At 45.0% G+C, this 21,176-nt stretch overlaps 1 protein-coding gene across 1 annotated transcript in view; it reads right to left on the bottom strand.

The window, feature by feature from the left end:
- LYVE1 (lymphatic vessel endothelial hyaluronan receptor 1) overlaps window positions 1–21,176 on the bottom strand; it is a 190,394-nt gene that overhangs the window by 109,291 nt on the left and 59,927 nt on the right. The window contains exon 4 of the mRNA XM_069623655.1: window positions 14,343–14,699. Coding sequence (XP_069479756.1) covers window positions 14,343–14,699 — 357 coding nt within the window. The remainder of the gene's footprint in view (window positions 1–14,342; window positions 14,700–21,176) is intronic.

Raw genomic sequence — 21,176 nt, 5'->3', positions numbered from 1 at the left:
CGAATGGAGAGTTTCAAGTACTCGTTAGTGAACGAATACCATTTCACTATTCACCACAAGCTGCAGAACTATTGGTATTGATACTCGCCATTGAGAATCATGCAGACCGGGAAGTAACGGTGTACAGTGACTCCGCCTATGTGACATCTACAGTTCACGCAGGACAAGCGCGCTGGAAAAGGAGGGGCTACCTCTGAGCAGACGGCACGCCAGTGCAACACTCAGCCTTATTGGACAGGCTGATAAAAGCACTATAGCTCCCAGTGGGCATAGCGGTCGTGAAATGCGCCGCTCATACCAAGGGGACAGATTTTGTGTCACGTGGAAACCATGAAGCAGACATGGAAGCCAAACGCATGGCATCCAAGAATGAAACAATCATGGACGTGGAGGTGGCACGTACCCATGAAAGAATGATGGTAGCACAAGCCACTCCAGAGTCTTATAGCAATATGGGGCAGACTCAGCTAATGGAGCTCCAAGGGGAGGCACCTCAGGAGGAGTAGAATTTGTGGAAGCATCGAGGGTGCTCTTTAAACCCCTCTGACTGACTGTGGAGGCAAGAAAGCACTGGTAAACCAGTAATGCCTGTCAGCCTTCTAAAGGTAGCGTTAGAACAGCTTCACTACCCCATACACATGTCAAAGGAAAATCTTGCTGCAATGCTCGCCGAAGACAGGTTCACACCGAATTTAGCGGAGCATGTTGCATTTTTTATGGTAAACTGCATTATCTGCCAGCAATTCACCTCTGGGCACACATTAAAAGTAGTGAGAGGAATCATCCCCAGACCAAATGGACCTTTCCAGCACCTGCATATTGATTAAGTCGAAATGATCCAGGTGTGTAATGGGTACAGGTATTTAATTGTGGTGGTGTGTTCCTTTTCAGTAGTGAACTAAACCGGGAAGAAGTCCCTAGTATGGGTGGTTGCGCACTACTTTAAATAGTTAATGTGAAACTGGATTAGTCTGAGAGGTTAGCTGCAATAGTGAGGCAAAGAAGGGTGATTCTCCCGGTATCCCTTCCAAAAAGGTGTACACGTGTCTTAGAAAATGTCTCACAAGTTGTGCTCTCCCCCACGTGTATGTTGGAGCATATGCTAATAACACCTCCAACATACACGTGGGGGAGAGCACAACTTGTGAGACATTTTCTAAGACACGTGTTCCTTTTCAAGAGGGGTAGAAGTAGGTCCCTGTACATACCCCGATGCAACCTGTGCCGCAAAGTTCCTGGTGAGGGAAGTGTTTCCTAGATGGGGGGTGTGTGAGGTAATGAGATCAGATAATGGGGCCCATTTTATAAATTCAGTTTTCGAACAGATAAGCTTGTTGCTTGGTATAAAGCACACGTTCTCATCAGCGTATCATCCTGATGGGAATGGGATATGTGAACGAATCAACGGCTTGCTTAAGGAAAGGATAGCCAAGTTGAAGCTCACATTAAGGAAGGGATGGTTGCATTGTCTACCACTGGTATTGCATGCTCTTTGGAACCAGCCAGGCTCCGACCATCATCTCATGCCGCACAAAATAGTTACTGGTAGAAGGATGAGGACCCCTCTTACCCCCCGAGACAGAGCTAGATGTGATGCCCAGCCAACTAGGGAGGTACTAGGAGAAGAGATGAAAGCCTATCTGGACTGTTTGACATCCAGCACCTTTGTCATTTCAGGCCAGCTGCAGCAGAAAGGGGACAGCACAGCACAAACCACAACATATAGTGCTGATGCAGGCGCATCTTACAGCCTTTGTGCGCCACTCGCCTTCCTTGGAGACAGCGTCCTCGTAAGAAACTTTACCAGAAAAAGGTGGGACGAGCCAAGGTTTAATGGCCCTTTTATCATAGAGGACTGCACCCCGTGCGCTGTCAAGCTCAAGGGCAGGAGAGCCTGGATCTTCCTAAATGACATTAAGCCTTTTGTAGGAGAGGGCCCTCCTGCTGCACCTAACTCCGAAGAATCTACAGACATAGGAGAAGAACCTCAGCACGTCCAGACAAGATCCATGACGCGGAAGAAGGACGCATGAGCAGCAAAATAAAGGCAAAAGAACGCTTGGTGATTTTTGGCCTTTAAAACAAGTCATTTCCTCAAAACCAGAGAAAGAGATAAAGGACAAAAAACTGACACTCTGTGCATCCTAGTTGCAGGGTAAAGAGAAGCACATCCAAAGCCACAACAACAGTGGTAAAATGAACGTTTTAAATCACGTCACGCCCAGGTAGTACAGGGAATCAAGACTCTGATAGACTGCCAATAAAATATTCTCTGAGAGCGTAACACAGTATCTTGAAGCAACCAGTATCTAGACTTTCTTTACATACCTAATGGTACCCCCCAGCATAAGCCTCAAGTGGGATGTGCTCACGTACTTTCAATTGGTGGTGCTATCATATCCATCACTCATAGGAAGAGAAGCAACTGTCACAGAGTTCATTCAAGATCCAGATAACAAGAAGGTAATCTGGCAAGTGCTGACTGTCATCACAGAAGCTTTCACTGAGCTACCTGAATACAATGAAAAGGGCACAAATGCTCCCACCTCAAGTGATCATCGATGAACTGACCAATACCATATTTTTCTGAATCAGAGGAGTGCCCAGGTCTTGTCGGAAGAACCACAGATACAATAACCTTTATCAGAGATCCAAGAAACAATGAATTTCTCAACCAAGTATGGTACAAATTAAATTACTTGGTTGCAACCCACGCAGCAGGAAGGTGTAAAACGTGTTCGCGTCAAAAGAAGGGCCTGTGATCGGTCCCAGCAAAACAAGGCAGATGTCTCTGTCTCCCGCGGATACGCAGCTTGCACACAATGTTATGCTCAGACTAGTCACAGACTATCCAGAGTTGGTGGGAAGGCCTGCTGATGTTGACGTTGTCACCTTCCTAACCGATCCAGTCAATTTCCTACACATAAGGACCCTTCTCCATGGTATCATGCTCCAAGTGGAGCTGTCTAAATTCCAGCGAGAATTCCTAAGGAGTTTCCAGTGAGACTGTTCGCCGAGAGCAGATCGAGGAAAGTACAAGACTGTTCACGCTGCAAGAAAGGCCTGTGATCTAGAGGCTAGAGAATCAGAGCAAATGTCGTTAACACCAGAAGCCAGCCAATACTCATATCATGTTTTCTTTCACCTCATTGAAAACTTTCCAGAACTCGTGGACAGACCCAATAACATTGATGTGCCAACTTTTCACCGTGATCCATCAAAAAACGCGCAAATAAACAGGCTCCTTAGGGCTATTGCAGCGCAACTAAGAAGCAACTATGGACATCCACTGCTGAGGAGAGCCTTAGGGGGAGGAAAACCAAAATAGAATTTTGTCGTCATCATTTCACTGTGGAGCAGATAGAGAAAAGAGACACTGTTCTTCAACTTGTCACCGAGAGACCGAGAGAAAGGAGCAGACCCAAGGACTTTTTCATCCTATTGTCCTTTTTCTTCATTTTTCTTATTTTTGCCTATTTTTTCATGTGTTCACTTTTATTTTTATTTTTGTTTTTATTTTTACGACATTTTATTTTTGTGTGATTTTTAGTAGTTCCACCTTTTCAACCTTTCACAGTGAACAGATTCCTGCATGTCCTCAAGGCCGAGGCAAATTGGAGTTGTACCCTGAGACGGTGTTTACTATAGAAATGCAGGATGAATGTGATGTGCTAAAACGGTAGTCTAACCCTTCGCCATAGTTTAGCAAATTGAACTGTACTGCATATCCAGAGACTACTGTCTTCACTCATGAGAAGCTACATTTGAATAGCACTCATCACTTTAGTAGTTACTGAACTTTAGAGCAACGAGATCAGAATAAAGAAAGAAATAAACTATTGACTATGGACTTGTTCGACATGGGGGCCCAGAACAGTAACCTAGTTGTACCCCAAACAGAGAGACGCCCCCACTTCCCAGGAAGGAAATGCTGCCAACTATCATACAAGACTATTATGTGTATATGCATAGTAATTATCGTTGTGTTTTTATCCTTGACTATAAGAACTGCATTTTTTATTGGTGCACGAGGTGTCCCGATGTCGATGCATCCATCAGATACAGAACGTCTGGGGCCTACGAAAGCACCCAGACCATATATAGTAATCCCTGTTCTGAGAAGAACTGATGATAAAGTGAAGAATTTGCAATTGAATATAATTAGCAGTGACACATACACACGTGAGGTAATGAATGAAGAGAAAAGCTGGAGACAGGGTCAGCACGGAATGTATGATAACGTAGCACTGGCCACGGCACACACCCACACACAGAAAGCACATAAACAAAGGCAAGTGTCAGTGGCTACAGGGCCTCCAACGAAGGAAGCCGAGAAGAAGAAACTGCCTGCCGAACAATTAATTCCAGAGAATAGTGGAAGTGACCAAGAAAAGCCAAGTGAAACACCAAAGATGGAAGGAATAGCAAAATCCCTCAAAAGAACGGAAGCGGCCACGAAGGAAATCACAGAGAAGACACAAATGCTGATAGATTATTTGTTCCCATTTATAGTCAGAGCAAAGAAACTGCACAAGGAGCTGAAAAACAGGAGTACAGAAACTATGACAACAAGCACACCAGCTCCAACGCAAGGGGCAAGCCGCAGGCCTACAACACAGTCACGCGTGGGGAAGTCACCAGACAGCAGGTGGTCAGGGGAAGCTTATGACAGACTACAAGATGAAAAGAAGGAAAGCACAAACCGTCCCCTACTACAGCGATACAGTCAAGGCAGCCTGCTCCACCGAGGTACCCGAAGTGGAAAAGCAGCACCGACACATTCAGAGACATAGTAATAGAGAATTACAGGAGAACGCTGAGAAGCAAGAGAAGCCCAAATGAAGATAACAATGAACTTAATGACTACCTGGACAGCACAGCCCATCTCGGAAACAACATATGGTACCAGCACATGAAGGAAGTAGGGCGAAGGCAGTCGAAAGGCGAATGCTTCGTCTGTGCTCTACTACCATACATCATGGGAAAATCCAAGATCTTTGTGGTTGTAGAAATTGATGTCCCTACAGCACACTGTATGTCACACGCAGCAATGTGTAACACCAGAGGACCATTTATGGGAAGAGACGCCTTGTTGATATGGGCCAATGAAAAGGATTACCCGGATGAAGATGGCTACGCCCAGGACATTAAAACAAGAAACCGAGCGCACACCAGAAATCATGTCATCAGGTACGAGAACCCTGGGTTCAAAGGATTAGGGATAAGATGGGAAGTAAACCCGAGACTCAATGCTCGAGGGAAGACTGCAGAAGAGGCTCAAATCTGGAAGAACTGAGGCCAAATGGAGATCTGGGGGTCAGTGGTCTCCCCAGATGGATGGGAAGACGGAGTAGTAATCTGCCGAGCGTGGATGGTCCTTGGAGCCTGCAAGGAAGCAATAGAGAATTCACAGAGGTTATGCAAACCTCTGTGGCCAAAGCTAGTAAAGTTACTAACATGGGTCGAAGATAGAGGGGGACCCCTGCAGATAGTGCCACTTGAGAGCCCAAAACTATGCTTCAGAAACAATGGCACAAGGAAGGTGGGAGAGAATCAAAACTGCGGTTGAATCTTTGAAGCTCCGGGAATGACCCAAGGAACCGCAGTTATTATTGCCCATTACTGGGCGTGTGGATCCAAGGCATACATAAGGTTGCCGAAAAACTGGGGAGGCATACGCACACTAGTGAACGTCCACGTTCCTGCACTAGTGATCCGTAATAATGACCTAAAGTTGGACAGTTTCCCGAAAGCAGATGCTCATCTAAGAAGAAGAAGATCTGTGGAACTGGCATCCAGGATGAAGAGGGAAAATTACTTTTCTCCCAAATCAGAAGAGGCATTCCATGCAATCCCGTACGAACACCTCAACAGTATTCACAACACTACTCCTGCCCCACATCCAAGTTGGAGTGAATGGTAAATGATTGCAGATAACCAGATGGGAGTTATTGCAGACCATCAATACCACTATAAAAGGATTCAACGCGATCAAAGAAGAGTTGAGAACAATCAGACTGATGACCCTCCAAAACAGATATGTGCTTGACCTGATCATTGCGATGGATGGAGGTGTTTGTGCAAAAATCGGAGAATCATGTTACACATTTGTACCATCACACGATGAAGAAAACGGAACCCTAACAGAGGCCATAAGCATGTTGACAACTCTAAAAAACCAGATGACCGATGAAACGGATGAGGTGGACGATGACAGCTGGTTTGGGAACCTATTCTCATGGGTCCCACAATGGATGGCTGATATATTCAAGTTCCTGGGAGCCCTACTAGCCATGGTACTGCTAGGATTCTGCGTTATCAAGATAATCATCACACAATGCCAGAAAGCTGCAAAGAAAGCCATTGGGATGACAATGATGGTCGATGTCAAGCCAGGCTGGAAGCCAAGAGACCTGACAGTTGAAGAAATCATGGACTTTGTGAAGGCCAGCGAATATGCACCAGAAGGAACGAGGTTCACATATCCTAAAAAGCGAAGAAGGTATGAAGGAAAGTGGATCTACTGCAGTCCAAACGGACAGTACCAGCTTATGACCTGGAACAAACATGAACATGTCAAAACAGCAGGAAGTTTGAAAGGCGTGATAAAAATATGGACTCCAAAGACGCGCACATGTTCACGCCTTCATGTACCAATCCTGAAGATGATGAACAAAACACTGAAGAATCAAAAGAAATAGAGGAGAAGAAAGAAGCAGAAGTGGTCGATGAACCGACCAGAGGGGGGAGTGTAAAGGAGGCCCCAGACATGACCTCCACCTCTGCCCCTCATTTGGAGCTACCAAGAGGGTACTCACCAAGGTATGTGACGTATGAGGAGCAAACGAACTGACAGAGAGCCGCACTGGCACTCTGCCCTGTGTACATAAGAAGATCCGTACCGGTTGAAGCAACCATAACTCGACAACCCTGGGCAGCACGGTACCCTATCAGACAGCCATACCAGCCGCTGATACGACATGAAGAATACCTGCACACGGTCCACAAAGAGACCCCAAAAGCTGTAATGGAAGGCCAGTGGAAATGACACAAAGGCCTGAACAGACTCATGAATGAGCAAAAGTGGCTATTGAAGACAAGCACGCCAGTGCAAGTAGCTACGAAAATAAATGTAATGTACGCAGAAAAGAGACAATTTTAAAACGTAAGGAAATTGTGCTACGAGACAAGATGGAAGCAACCGTCCTGTTAAACGTGTGTAAATAGGCTTGAAACGCAAGATGCTAAGAAATCGATAGTGCTTGCAATGCTCAGTAGAAGATAGAGCAGCAAGCGCCAATCACATATCGACCTCAATAAGGCACATTATACAAGTACGACTCCATTTTGTAAAAGCAGAAAGGTACCCAGGCGGCCAGAGGCCTGACAGGCCAAGTTTCGAAACCCAGCTAAAGGCAGGAGAAGGAGCGGAATCGAAACTCAGTAAAGAGCAACTCATGCTTAGGAAATCGAGGTCAACCAGAGAAGGGGAGGAGAGCATGAGCTGACAAGACTCCAACTACAGAGCATACTAGCCCGTCCGTGAAGGTCAAGATAAGAGAGGCCCATGCAGGTGGCTATGCTGACACAGAATTAAATGCACAAAAGGCTAAAAACTGAAGCAGATTCACATGAACCAACACATGACCAGCCAGGCACAAAGAGGTACCACCGCCTGATGTCATCCAGAACCCGAGGATGCCATAACTTTTCCTGATAAGAGGCTACAGTTCCGAGGCCATACCCAGCCAACTAATTGACACATAGCCCTAAAACACTGATTGATGGAAATGAGGAAGGGTGAATCTTGGGGCACTAGGCACCTGGGTGTCTATTCTGCATGCTGCTAATTAAAGTGGAGATTTATGTTTAGGGGTGTAACTTGCCCAATCACAATGGACCATGTAATCTAGGGTCCTATAGACACTGTAACCAATGAGACGTTGTACTTGTAGTGACGTCAATCTCGTGTGATGTAGAGGGATGGGCATAGACGCCCCGATAAGAGTTATCCAATCCACATGCTTTATTTCTATATACAGATATAGCACCTATACTTAAGTTACCTTTACTAACCAATTATATTGCATGATGATGTTTTATAGAAATTAGATGTCAGTGATGACGACTTTTGCCTATAAAAATTGCTGTTCTACCAAAGTTCATGGGAGTCGGACCAAGACCGGTGATCGCACTACAGCTGATTCCCATTTGTTTCCCTGTTTGATGTATGTATCATTAAATGGACTTCCCTTTGCCAAACGAATGAGTCCTCGTTATTGAGTCGTGTCAGAGTAAGTGAATCCTGCACCCCCTGTCCTCACATGGTGCAGCTATCTTGTCTTACAACTTCTAGAGGGTGAGTGCTGACCTATGGGCCCGTCAGTGATTTCCTCCCCTCCTGGACAGCATTTGCAGAAATCCTTGCCTGAGCACCCCTGCTTATCAACCCATAGTGCCCTATAGTACTAGATTCTCTGTCTTTCTTTTATAGGGGTGACTTTTTATAGAGTTTTAAATTAGTTTGTTTGCATTGTTTTATTAAAGTCCTTATTTTTTATAGGACCTTGATTGGACATTCTCATTTGTACCAATGCTGTTTGGATTGCTACTGTTATCAGCTCACACCCCTTCTAAAGATATAGCCTGCCCTTGGCCTGTGCTACTAAAAGGGCTGTTCCTGTTACACTTTCTTTTATGTTTGGGATCACTGCTGGCTTAGTAGTAGTGTGAGGCTGAATAGGCAGTTCGGCCATTACTCACCCCTGAACTCCTTCAAATCAGTAATCATTTTGTCACACTAGCAGCCTAGAAGGAGCAGCATTCTCTTGACAAATGGATGGTTCTATTTGGAAATAAAATGAAGCAGGCATTAAATACTCCAGCCAGCCATAATGCAGGATATAATTGCTGTCTTTGGATGTGCTTTGGGTGTTACCAACCATGTGCAGCTCTGAATCTCCTGGGGTATTGTGTGACCTTAAAAGTGTTTCCCAGCAGGAGATTCTTATTAGATGTGACAGTGACATGGACACTCTAATCACTAATCGCATGAAGACAAAGAGGGCGCTATTAACAACAGACTGGATAAAGACAATTGACCAAACACGGTCCTCTGCAGTGGTGCCTTCTTTTTCTCCAACAGATAAGAGACTTCGATACCTTCCAAATTACTTGACGAAATTCCTGGATGCAAACGGGAGAAACAACTTTCTTAGAGTGCGATTTGCTCTGGTTCACACAGGATCCATCCTCGCCCGATGGGGATGGGGCTCAAGAAGTAGGTCCCTATGTACAGATTGTCAGGATCCAAAAGACCAGATAATTGAGCACTTATTAAGATGTTGTCATGGAACATGGGATATTCGAAGGAAATACTTGGGGCAATTTAGTGTTTCAAGTGATTGGTTGTCATCCCAGGATTTTTGTGTGAGATTGATTGCGGGTTATGAAACTGCGCTGACGATAAATGTTGTCAGAGTGTTGCAGCAGTCAGGTTTTATCTCTTCAAAGTATGGACAATCTTCACCCTCTTGTCCACCTATTGAAAGTTGAAGATTTGAAAATGGCAAGCACTGTTTTTTCTGAGTTTAATAAAAAAATGGTGATTATGTTGACATTTTAGTTAGATACGTAATATTTTGCTTTGTTATTTTGTGTTTTCTTTTTCTATGTGAAAAACCAATACTTGGTAATACCACAATAAAAAAATAAAATAAAAAAAAAGGCGAGAGAGAGAAACTGTGACAAAATATTGAACAACTGTAAATATCAATGACTGAAATCTACAAATAGCCAAGAGAATATTCATGAAGAGAAGAGCTGGGGCACGGTGGCACTCAGGAGTAAGCATGGGTGGGATAGTTTGTGCAACGCAAACATGTAGATTTTCCAGTGGTTCTACAAGGTTGAACTGTATGGGTTGTCCCCGAGGTTCGAGATCTGGGATTCTATGGGGATTGACACTGCATCTAGATAGGAACTGGTGGTAGTCAGTGGTTGGCTTTTGAAGAAGCAGAAGGCATCTCAGGATCATCAGGGAAGGGATTGTAGCTAAGATCGTGTAGTTCAGTTTAGTTTAGTTTAGTTTAGTTTATTTATTTGTACCGCGCGCCGAACCCTGGGGTAACCGGGCGCTGGAGACTTAGAGATAGTTACAACATGGCAAAAATATACAATACAGACCGTGATATAACAACAATATGTGTAGTAAACCGGGTTACAAGGTGGTCGACAGAGACATGCGGAGAAGAAGTACATTAAGCAGAGTTTTTGTTGGAAAGCCAAGTTTTTGTGTTGGCTCTAAAAGTCCAAAATGAGGGTTCTGCTCTAAGGTTTGGTGGCATAGCGTTCCATAGTTTGGCAGCTAGGACCGGGAAGCTGGCGCCACCTGCTTTTTTTAGGTAGAGTTTGGGAACGAAGAGGCAATGTGAGTATGGCATTCTAGTTGGTCTAGTTGATGTGTGATTGTGGAACTTGTCTGCCAGGTATTTGGGTGCGTCATTGGAGCAGCATTTATGGACGATGACGAGGGATCTGAGAGTGATTCTGTCTCGTACAGGGAGCCAGTGAGCATCTTGTCTGATGCTGGAGATGTGGGCGTGTCGTGGGATACTGAGGGCGGCTCTGAGGGCATTATTTTGAAGCACCTGTAGTTTGTTCAGGTTGCGTTCTGACGTACCGAGGAAGAGGGTATTGCAGTAGTCCATTTTTGAGAGCACCAGCGCTCTGGCTAGTGTAAGGTAAGGAAAGGTTTGCAGGCGTTGATGAGCTTATTAGTATAAGCTGTGGATGAGGCTGTGGCATTGACCTGTCTTTTAAGCGAGAGAGTAGAGTCTAGATAAACCCCAAGGGTTTTAATTTCTTTGGCTACTGTGATTAGGTTACCGTCTATGTTGATGGACGCGTAACGGGGGTCTAGTTTGTTTAGCCGTGGTTGGGAGTCGACAAGAAGGAGCTCAGTTTTCTCGTCGTTGAGGCATAGACCGTGCTCTGCCATCCAGGCTTGGATCTCCAAATATAGGTTGTTGATTCTGGTGGAGTCCTCATCGTAGCACCCTGATAGGGTGTTGAGAACCTGGGTATCGTCAGCATAGTTTGTGTATGTGACACCCAGGTTATCTAGGCGGTCAAACTATAGCTTAGTGGAGATATTGTATAGGGTCGGCGAGACGCATGAGCCTTGAGGGACGCCGCAGGTGATGGGGACAGGGAGTGCAGATGCCCCCGGGAAGAAGACCTGGGTGGTTCGGTTGGCTAGGAAGGACTGGATCCAGGCAGGCGCCTGGTTAGAGAAGGCTGCTGAGGTCATCAGATGTTCTGTGAGGATCTGATGGTCGACGAGGTTGAAGGCTGCTGATAGATCTAGCAGATAGAGAATGGCTAGATTACCCTTGTCCTTTGCCTCGTCCATCTGGATTTTTAGGTCCAGTAGGGCTGACTCTGTTCCGTGCCTTGGCCTGAAGCCGGATTGTCTGAGACCCAGGAGGTTGTTGTCTTCCAGGTGCTTCTGTATTTGCAGGTAGACCACTCTGTCTAAGATCTTTAGGATGTAGGGAACGGTGGTGATTGGCCTGTAGTTGGTTGGGTTATTGGGGTCTAGATTAGGTTTTTTTAGTAGTGGCATGACCCAGGCCTCCTTGAGGCTGCTAGGCACTGAGCTTGATTTGTAGGATGCGTTGATGAGGGCTGTTATGAAGGGGGCCAGAATGTTGGCACCTTCCTGGATGATGGGAGCTGGGCATGAGTCCCCTTGGCATCTGGAGGGCTTGAGGCCCTTAATGATGCTTTCTACTTCTTTAGTGGATACTGGTGAGAAGGAGAAGGGGGCAAGTGGGTGTTTTGGGGGTGGTGGACGGTGGATGGTTTGTTTTTTTGGATAGGCTGAGCTTTTTCTGTTCGATTTTGGATTGTAACATGGTCATTTTGTCTGCTAGGGCTTTTTGAATCCTCTCCCACCAATCTGCATCTTTCACACAGGTTTCTGCCACTGTAGGGGGGGATTTGAGTTCCCTGAGGATATTGAACAGCTCTTTTGTTTTGGATTTGGCGCTCTCAATTCTGTTATCATATGTCTCTTTTTTGGCCTTGAGGATAGCAGTTTTGTAGGTGGTGGCTGCTATCGAGAGTTGAGTTTTGTTAGATAGGTTGGGCGTTTTTCTCCAGGTGGCTTCTGCGGCTTGTTTGGAGTTTCGAAGGATTTTTAGCTCTGGTGTTAACCATTTGTTCATGTGGGCTGTCGGTGTGGCTTTGGTGAGTTTGAGTGGAGCGGTGGTGTCTACTGCTGATTCTAATGTTTTGTTGTAGAGGTCGGCAAGTTTCTCCGCATCTAGGTTAATGTAGTTTGTGGGGGTACAGATATTGTCTATAAGTGGGCGGAGGTTTTGTAAGGTAATGTTGCGGTTATTTCTGGTGAGGGTTGAGGGATGATGGGGGTTGGAGTGTTTGGTTGTGATTTCCCTTGGATGGAGAAGGAAATGGCGTGGTGGTCAGACCATGCAGTTTGCTCGTTTTTTGTGATGGCGGTAGAGCAGTTGAGATCCGCTAGCCAGTCCAAGGTCCGGCCTTTGTTGTGGGTAGGGTCTGTGATTCTGAGCTTGAACCCTAGTTGGGAGATGGTGCTTTCCAGGGAGAGCGCATTGCCATCTTTTGGGTCTCCGAGACAGAGGTTGAGGTCACCAAGTAGGATAATTTGAGATCCTGTTTTGGTGTTGGTGGTCAAGAGGTCAGATATCTCTTCCTCAAATGGGGTGATGGGGCCTGGGGGTCTGTAGAGGAGGTGTAATAGTATGGTTTGTGTAGCAGAGAGTATTCTTAAATACAAATCAACTCTTGATCTGCCTAGAACACAAAAGGTGTGTACAGGGAGACACACTTGAATGTTCTATTTTGGAATGTCCTATTGTGGAAGAAGAACTCAGCAGGGATAGCCCAAGTCACGGTGGCTATTTGCATTTGCTGGGCACTTGCAATGTGCAGTTGTACACAAAAATGTTGTTCATGTTTTTATTTGTCTTTGTGCGCGTCCACACAGATCAGAAAAAGGCCCTTGCCTGGATTGAAGCTGGAAGGAGCCTTCTCCATCTGCAAAGGGAACTATTAGAACGATATTTGCCGGGCCAACTTCAGGAGTTGATCCCGGACAAACAGCAAAAGTTCAGATAGTTACATTTTTCTGACCTTTTGCTTTGGTCTGTCATTACATCCCATCCCACTTGAATGTCCCCTTTTTATTTATTGCAGAAATTATTATTTTGTCATAAGAGTGGTTTGAATTTTGTAAGGTCGAATTTATAGTATTTTCCTTTTTGCGCTTTAGCAAATTCTTATTCTTTTTTAAATCGTCCGGACTTTCCCCATTTCATTGTTTGCTGATCTAAATTTACTGGCCCTTCCTGCCTTATGGGTGGTCTCAGGCTTAGCTTCCTACTAAAAAAGGAGCAAGAGTTACCATAGGAAATATTGCTCCCTCTTTTTGCAAGGCTATCAAAGCCTGATTTCGGTGAAAGCTGTGATGCTGCACAAATCATCACCCCATTCATATGTGATATATTGTTATTTTCGGATATAATTATACACTTGATAATCCTCATAGTCAATTCTTGCTGATAGTTGCTCTGAGACCAGCTATGCATCACTCCGAAATGGGCTTCACCTTTCCTGTGTTTATGAAAATTAAATGCTGATTTTTAATGTGCTTTCTACATAATTGTAAGATGCAGCCTCATTATAACCTTGGCGCTCCCGTAATGAAGGGTGCCGGTACGGGACCGGCACCCTTCATTACTGGACGCCATATTACGAGGTTCCCTTTGCGGGACCCGGGATGGACGCCTGGTAAAACCAGGTGTCCTTAGCGGGTCCCGCGAGGGGAACAGGGAGCTAATAACGGGCCGTTATTAACGGGTCCGTTGTTAGCATCATCCCCATTCCCATTGAGCCCTATGGGGGCTCAAATGGGAATGGGGATGGGTTCCTTCAAGGGGGAATTACCGGATCCTCCAAAGTCGGATTAACCTGGTTATTCCTCATTGAAGGAACCCGGTACTGGGACCCGGTATGGAGGCAGCCATGCCATGCCCTTATTATGGCTACCTCCATACTGGTAATGAGGCCCTAAATGTTACACTACAACCAAACTCCATATCAACAGAAGTTCTAGACCACTGATTAGTTGGCAGACTTTGCCGCCAAAATACAAGAACATGTTGGAAATCAATTATGATTTACAAAAGCATGCCTTGATAACTTGGCCCACAGTGCTTCTGATGTTCATCCACCAGAAATGTGCAGATCATCATATGTAAACCCCAATCATTGAAATGAATATTAATTTCATTTACCTCCAAAAATGACTTGATCAGACTTGAGGGCGCCTTTACTGCTTGGTTGCGCTGATGTCTCCTCTTGTACTTTTACTGTAGTCAATAATCCCTGAAGGGAAGAGGGTGTAGTTGATATGGGGACTGATGTCTTTATGGTAACCGGGCTCTCAGTGGTCACTGGAATGTGTGCTGCAGTCTGATGATCTTTGGTGACTTGAACTGTCTTTTCAGCCCCTGCAATTGTTTTCAGAATTGATATTGTTGTCGCTGTAGCGGAGTCTGATCTGACCACTGAAGTAGACGCAGACATTGTAGTTGAGGTCGTTGTGGAGGTAGGAGGGACTGGATCTGGTTTGCAAGAATTAATCCAGGTGTCTAAAAAAAGAAGCAATTATTAAGGGTGTTCAGTTTTACATTTAGCAACACTTTTCAAGATTTTGAATGCAATATTTCTACATGATAATGTTTATAAAGTGTATGACGGAATCCACAAGCCGTCTCTAAAGGAGTTTTTTTATGTACATTAGCAAACAGAGAAAGACCAATGGTGGAATGATGCGACTGAGAGGTAAAGTTAATCATGTTAGGCTGGGGAGCAGGTAAACAAACCCCAGTGTTACTTTTCAGGCTTGAGACACACGCTCTTTATATAGCACTCAGAAGTAGTTGTGATTTCAAGAGGTATGTCTCTCTTTTTTCCTCATACTCACATAGAACATCCAATTAATATTTCTCATCTGTTTTATAGAATGTTACTAACTAGGATCACCACCTGCACTTTAAACACCTTTCTCCAAAATTCCACAACTTTTTCAGCTGTAGTAAACAGGTAATGAGGGCGATGAGGAGTGTGGCCAGGAATACCAATACAAGACTCACAGACTAAAGCTACCAGCATGCATCACCCGCATCGTAATGCTGAAATGGCTATTGGATCCCAGGGAACAACGGTACTAAGTCATATCATCGACACCCGTTTTTTCGACGCATGTTTTTCCAAACAGTTTTTGGCTATAAATCTCATCGAAATGTTTGCCGTTGTACCGGAAAACACCTTCCTGAGATCAGGAACAATGACTACAAGTACCACAATGCACCTAGGTCCAACAGCCAAAACCAGGACTCGTCCAGAAGGAAATGATCACCTTGTGAAAAATTGACTTCCTTCACACGCCGGCTGCCAGAGGGTCCCCAGACTTGCTACAGGGGAGTGGTGGAGCAGTAGCGGTGGAGCTGGAGTCAGCAGAGAGCAGCCAATATGATATAGGAGAGGAACAAAGAGCAATCAACACTAAAGACCGCATAGCCGGCTGGCAAGAAACGAAGACTGAAGTATGGGTAGGGCTTAGAAGACTCCTAAGAAGAATTCCAGCCTGCAAAGAGAGGGATAGGAGTGGTTTGGGTGGACAAGGAAGAGATTAGCCCAGGGAGACAGCTGACCCAAATACCCAACAGGAGCTTAGAGAACTTAGAGAGCTTAGAGAACTTTCTAGACAGGAAGCAGAGGGCTATAAAAACCCACGGGTCAGTCTTCAGTGAGAGGTGTTCAGGTGAGGTTGGAGGAGATACAGGTGGACCAAGAGACCAGAGAGGAGTGTGCAGCAGTGGAGGAGTTGGAGGGACAAACTGATGTGCTTGGAAAGAGTAAAGGTAAGATGTTGAGATTGAGTGAGTGGTACAAATGTAGTTATATGCCTGTGTGTGAGTGAGTGAAGGTGACAAAGAGTAAGATCTGGAAGGAGGAAGAGAGGAGAGGTAGGAGGAGTGAGAGAGGGATTAAGAACAGGATGGAGGAAGGGAGTAGAGGTAGAAGAGTAAGAGAGGGAGTAAGGTTAAGAGAAAGTAGGATAGTAGGGGTAGGAGGCGTGCGAGGCCGAGTAAGATCAGGCGGGAGGACATCAGGGATCCATTAGAGGGATTGCATCCCAGACAGCACTCCTCGAGAACACTGAACTTCCACCCGATCCTGTCAGAGGCAAGTGAGGCACCCAAGCATAGGGTGGATGCAGAGCATCCGAAAGTGGCCTCTTCGCTGGCACCTCCCACAAAGATGACGGACCATTGGGCTCGGGCAAGGTAGGCAGCATGGACGTCGAACCTGGAAGCAAATAACTGCTTCTGGATTCCTACATATAAGAACATGGAACATGCTTGGCTCTTCATCTTTAAACACCTGGTGCAATAAGACCCACATTCAACATTTAAAGGTATTTCGGTAGGTGTAGTGACATTTAGGAAGATTACTCAATCTTCATAGTTAGTTATTCTCAAGCTATTTACCACAGTCAAGAGAGAAGGAAGAGGAACCGACGGGGATCCTCTCTACCAACACTAATAGCCCTGTTCCATGATGTTTCCTTTTTAATACCCTCCTCTGAGCCTACCTCTATCTGTGGGTGAGCTAACCTGCTTATGTTTTCTGCCCTGTTCTCCAGCTATGGCCTCTGAACCCCTCACCACCCGGCTACTGAGACTGTTGCTGTTTCGTCCAGAACACACTCTCTACAATATCTTTGTCTGAGGCAGACAGACTGGGAGCGATCCTCTGACCTCTATTGAGCGCACCCAACACTTCATTCGAGGGGTGTTCCAGAGATTCCTCTGGGTGGGCTGGCTCTTTCCTCTTGCAGCTATCCTAACTTCCGGATCCACAGAAGGATCTAAATGGTACTGGCAGAAGAGGAGGGTAGAGATAGGTGGAGTGAGAGGCGGAGGAAGAGCATAAGGAGGAGAGTAGAGTAGGAGAAGTGAGAGGTGAGGAGAAGGAGGAAGAGTATAGAGGAGGACTACAGGGAAGAGTGAGTATAAAAGTTGCCAGGCCATGGACAGAGGGGAAGAGTACAGTGAGGTGATCAGGTTACCACGGTATACTCCACCTAGAAGGTACCAAAAGGAGAGAGACAGAAAAGAAGGAAAATCTAATTAATGGTCTGTCTACATTATGGTGATTGCTTCTCTACCACTTTACACTTCTTCCAACCTATCTGAAAGAGGAGAAAGGGAGGAGTAAAAAGCAGAAAGAATGGGCAAGTGATGCTCTGTCTACATTGTGTTGGTTGCTCGTACACCACCTTACACAGTTTCAATGCCCATCTGAAAGTTGAGAGAGGGAGGAGCAGAAGGAAAAAAAGAAGAGTTAGTTGAGAGACGTTATGTAAGCTGTTTGCATAGGTCTTTACACCACTGCCAGGTCCTACCTAAAGCACTGATGGTGAAGAGAGGGACCTAGTTACTGCTCAGTGTATATGTTCTTCCGCAGAATGTTTCCTTTTGTAGACATCTCGTCACAGTGCCTTCTCAGAGTAAATTTCCCTTCTCTGTGTACTTTTCTATTCTCAGTAAGTATGTCATTCCTCCTTGTACAAGTCGTATTTCGATATTTTTTACTTCTGAGTGTATATATCTCAGCTGAGTGTATCGACCCCTCTTCTTCAGTGTAGACATTATTAATTATAATTACATTGGTTTTTTTATAACGCACATAAAATCAAAGAGGTTTCTAAGCACGGATCCGGGATTCGAGCATCCGTTTTTCTGCGTCCAAGAGGAGACCGTTGCCACTGAGCTCTACTACCCGTTTAAAATATTTTTTCCCTATATATATATATATATATCTCTCTGCTCGGTGTGAATGTCTATAATAATTTACTATTTTTTTTATAGCACTACGAACCCTCAAATGCTTATTATTACCCACGTTGTGTGGTGCTCATTTATCGACCTCAACGGGATAAAAAGGCTGTGTTTGGACCTGCTGGGATTCGAACCTGCGCACAGATGTCAAAGCGAGCACTCTACTCCCTGTGCTATCGGACCAGCTTATCTTTTCTTGACATACACTATCTCAGTATAGTTCTTGCAGTTTCCATGTTCTAGCCACGATTAAGCAGCATATTGTAAGTCGTATCTGTTAAGGCAGCCATTCTTTAAGTAAAGCAGACACTATGTTCTGCCTGTTGCTTGTGTTCGGGTAGGATTTATGCATACATGTGACGATCAGAATCAGTAACATACTTCATAAGGGTTTTATGCAGACACAGAAGAACAATTTTAAAGTGATAGCAAAGAAAGATCTAGGGAGTTCCTAAAATCAATGGTTCTGCAGCCTGCTAGGACAGTGTTTGTGGCTTGGCTGTACTTATCCGTCATCATACACATCTATGTGTGTATGCAATTCACCACTTCCATTCACACATAGAATAACTTCTCTGATTGCACCATGACATTCTGTTCATTAACAGCATGAATGCAGTTGACAGTAGATAGCATTCGGTGGTGCACTGCTGAGGGCCATTTGCCATCTTGTAGCTGCAGACAGGAAACCCTGAAAGAGCCATAAGTTTTCTATGCTCTGACCTGTGCAGTATAATCACCCCTTTCCCACACTGGCATGTGCATAAGTATACCCGCAGGCTGCATACGGAGGCTTTGTGTCACTGCATATTGGCCCTTCTACACTTGAAAATGAAGGTTCTGCTAGATCTAAGAGCTCACAGAAACCTGCAGCTAAATATCTAAGACCACAAGAGGTAACTCCATCATATTTGCAACACTTGATACACTTCATATATATGTATATTTTTGGGGTATTTGTATTTATTGAGGTAACAAGGTGTTTCACCCAGAGTCATTTACAAATATACCCCAAAATAAGAGTTAATCAGGTGGTCTTGAATGAAGTGCTATGCAACAGAGAGACGGGTAGCGACCATATGACCAGAGAATGCTGAAAAGTAAATGGTACAAGTCAAGATACAGATAAACCGCAGCACAAGGGCATACGATACTTACCGTGAAGCATTCACAGTGGAGTTAAGTACTGGGAAGTTAGGGAGAGAGAGATAGCAATGTGTGAGTAAATAGATGGTTACCCTCCAAACCATGGAAGTGAAGTTTGAGAGTAGATTTAAAAGAGTGTATTGTAGGGCCCATTTTAACATGTGGAGGTAGGGAGTTCCAGTGGAGCAGGTCAAAGAGGTAGAAGGAGCAGAAGAAAGAGAAATGGCACACAGGGAATAGGAGTGATGTAGGAGAGAACTAGAGCTGAGGATGCGATTGAGAGATAGCAGGGGTTTGTTTCAGCTAGGTAATGGGCAGACACACCATGAACAGATTTGAAGATGTGCCATATAAATTTAAATAGTGACCGGTGTATCATGGAAAGCCAACCGTCACAGAGCCGGTGTTTGAAAGTAGGAAAGGAGCAGGGAGATTATAAAGTATATATAAAACAAGAAATTAAAAAAATAAAAAAATAAAAGTATACGGGCAGCAACATTTAGGACTGACAATGAGTAGAGGGGTAGGCCCATGAGGAGACTGACATAGTAGTGAAGGTGACTGTGAACTAGGGTTAGAACAAAAGTATTGGCAGAGTTGTAAGTGAGGTGGGGTCAAATTATTTTGGATGGTAAGGAAGTGAATCCTGGTGGCTCTAAAGTTGATAAAGTGATGGAGGAGGAGGAGGTCATTGTTAGTTAGGGCCTGCCTTTGGGGAGGGGGAGAGTAATTCAGGCGGAAAGGATTGGAGAGGAGGAAGGAGATGGGGCCATTGGATGCAGCAAGATAGATCACTTTGGAGATGGAGGAGTTAAGCATGCGACAATGAAGTGTCACCCAGTGACAAATCACAGGGAGGCAGATGGAAATGCGTGTCAATAGATTGTGAGTGAAACTAGAGAAGGAGAGGAAGATTTGTTCCCTGTGAAGAGGTGGTAGTAGAACCCAGAGCAGGAGATCAGTTGACCAAGGGAGGAGGTGTGCGGCATCAAGACTAATCAGCCAAGGACTGACCATTGGGGGACGCCAACATGGAGGAAGGTCAGGTAGAGGGAGCAGTGGGAAAGGTAGGAGGCAACCCAGCCAATAGCTTTGTCCAAGATTGCAAGTTCATTGAGGGTACGAAAGAAATATGAGTGATCCACTTTGTTAGAGGTGGCTCAGAGGTCTATTCAGATTAGAATAGAGGATAGTTTGTTATGATGAGCAGAGGGAAGAAAGTTGAAGACATGGGTGAGGTATGTTTATATATTGTGACGTCTGTGGAAACCAAACTGCAGAGAGTCTCAGAGTTCATTATTGTCTAGCTTGATGGAGATTCTGTTGAAGCAATTAAATTTGATAACTTTGGAATAATGAGGGTGGAGAGATGCATGTCTATGGTTGATGGGATTGTTTGGGTCTGTTGAGGGCTTCTCGAAGATAGGTAGGGAAGTCATAATCTTGAAGCAGGCGTGGAAGCACCAGATCAAAGAGAGAAGTTGGAGTGTGGAAAGGTAGGAGAAGGTAAAAGGTGCAATCTTCTTGATGGTTTGTGGGGCAAACAGATCAACTGGGGCACAGGAAGGTTTGGCAGTCCTTGGAATGGGCACCAGTTCAGAGGGGGAGTTAGAGAAAAAAGAGTGAAGGTGGGAGGTGTTGGTTAAAGGTTGAGAAATAGGGAAAGGAAGCAAGGGGGAGAGGGAGAGAAGTATGGTGAGGGTGTCATGGATTTAATCAATTATAATTGAGAAGTATTGTGCAGAGTCGTTAGTGGATAATGAAACATATATTGCTTGAGGGTGATGAGGGGTCGGCATGGCTTGCCGAGTGGGGTAGAGCTTACAGAGGTAAGAGAAGAGAATAGTTACTAGATTGGCATAGTAGGAAGATTTAGCAGACTCATGGGCCATATTGAAGGAGTTCAGGGCATTCTTGTAGGCAAGGAGAAGATGGGATTACTGTAATTGTGAAGGTGATGTTGCATGTCCTTCTTAAGCAGGTGGATTCGACGGGTGATTCAGGATCAGGGGCAAGGAGCGAAAAGGGATGAAGGAAAAGGGGGCTAGTGATGATCAAAAGGGTTATATGTGA

This window comes from Ambystoma mexicanum, chromosome 11 (genome assembly GCF_040938575.1).
Source record: "Ambystoma mexicanum isolate Mex_15411 chromosome 11, UKY_AmexF1_1, whole genome shotgun sequence".
In the NCBI taxonomy this organism is placed as follows: Eukaryota; Metazoa; Chordata; class Amphibia; order Caudata; family Ambystomatidae; genus Ambystoma; species Ambystoma mexicanum.
Note: the sequence above shows the minus strand (reverse complement) of the source record. Positions and strands in the feature narration are given on the sequence as shown.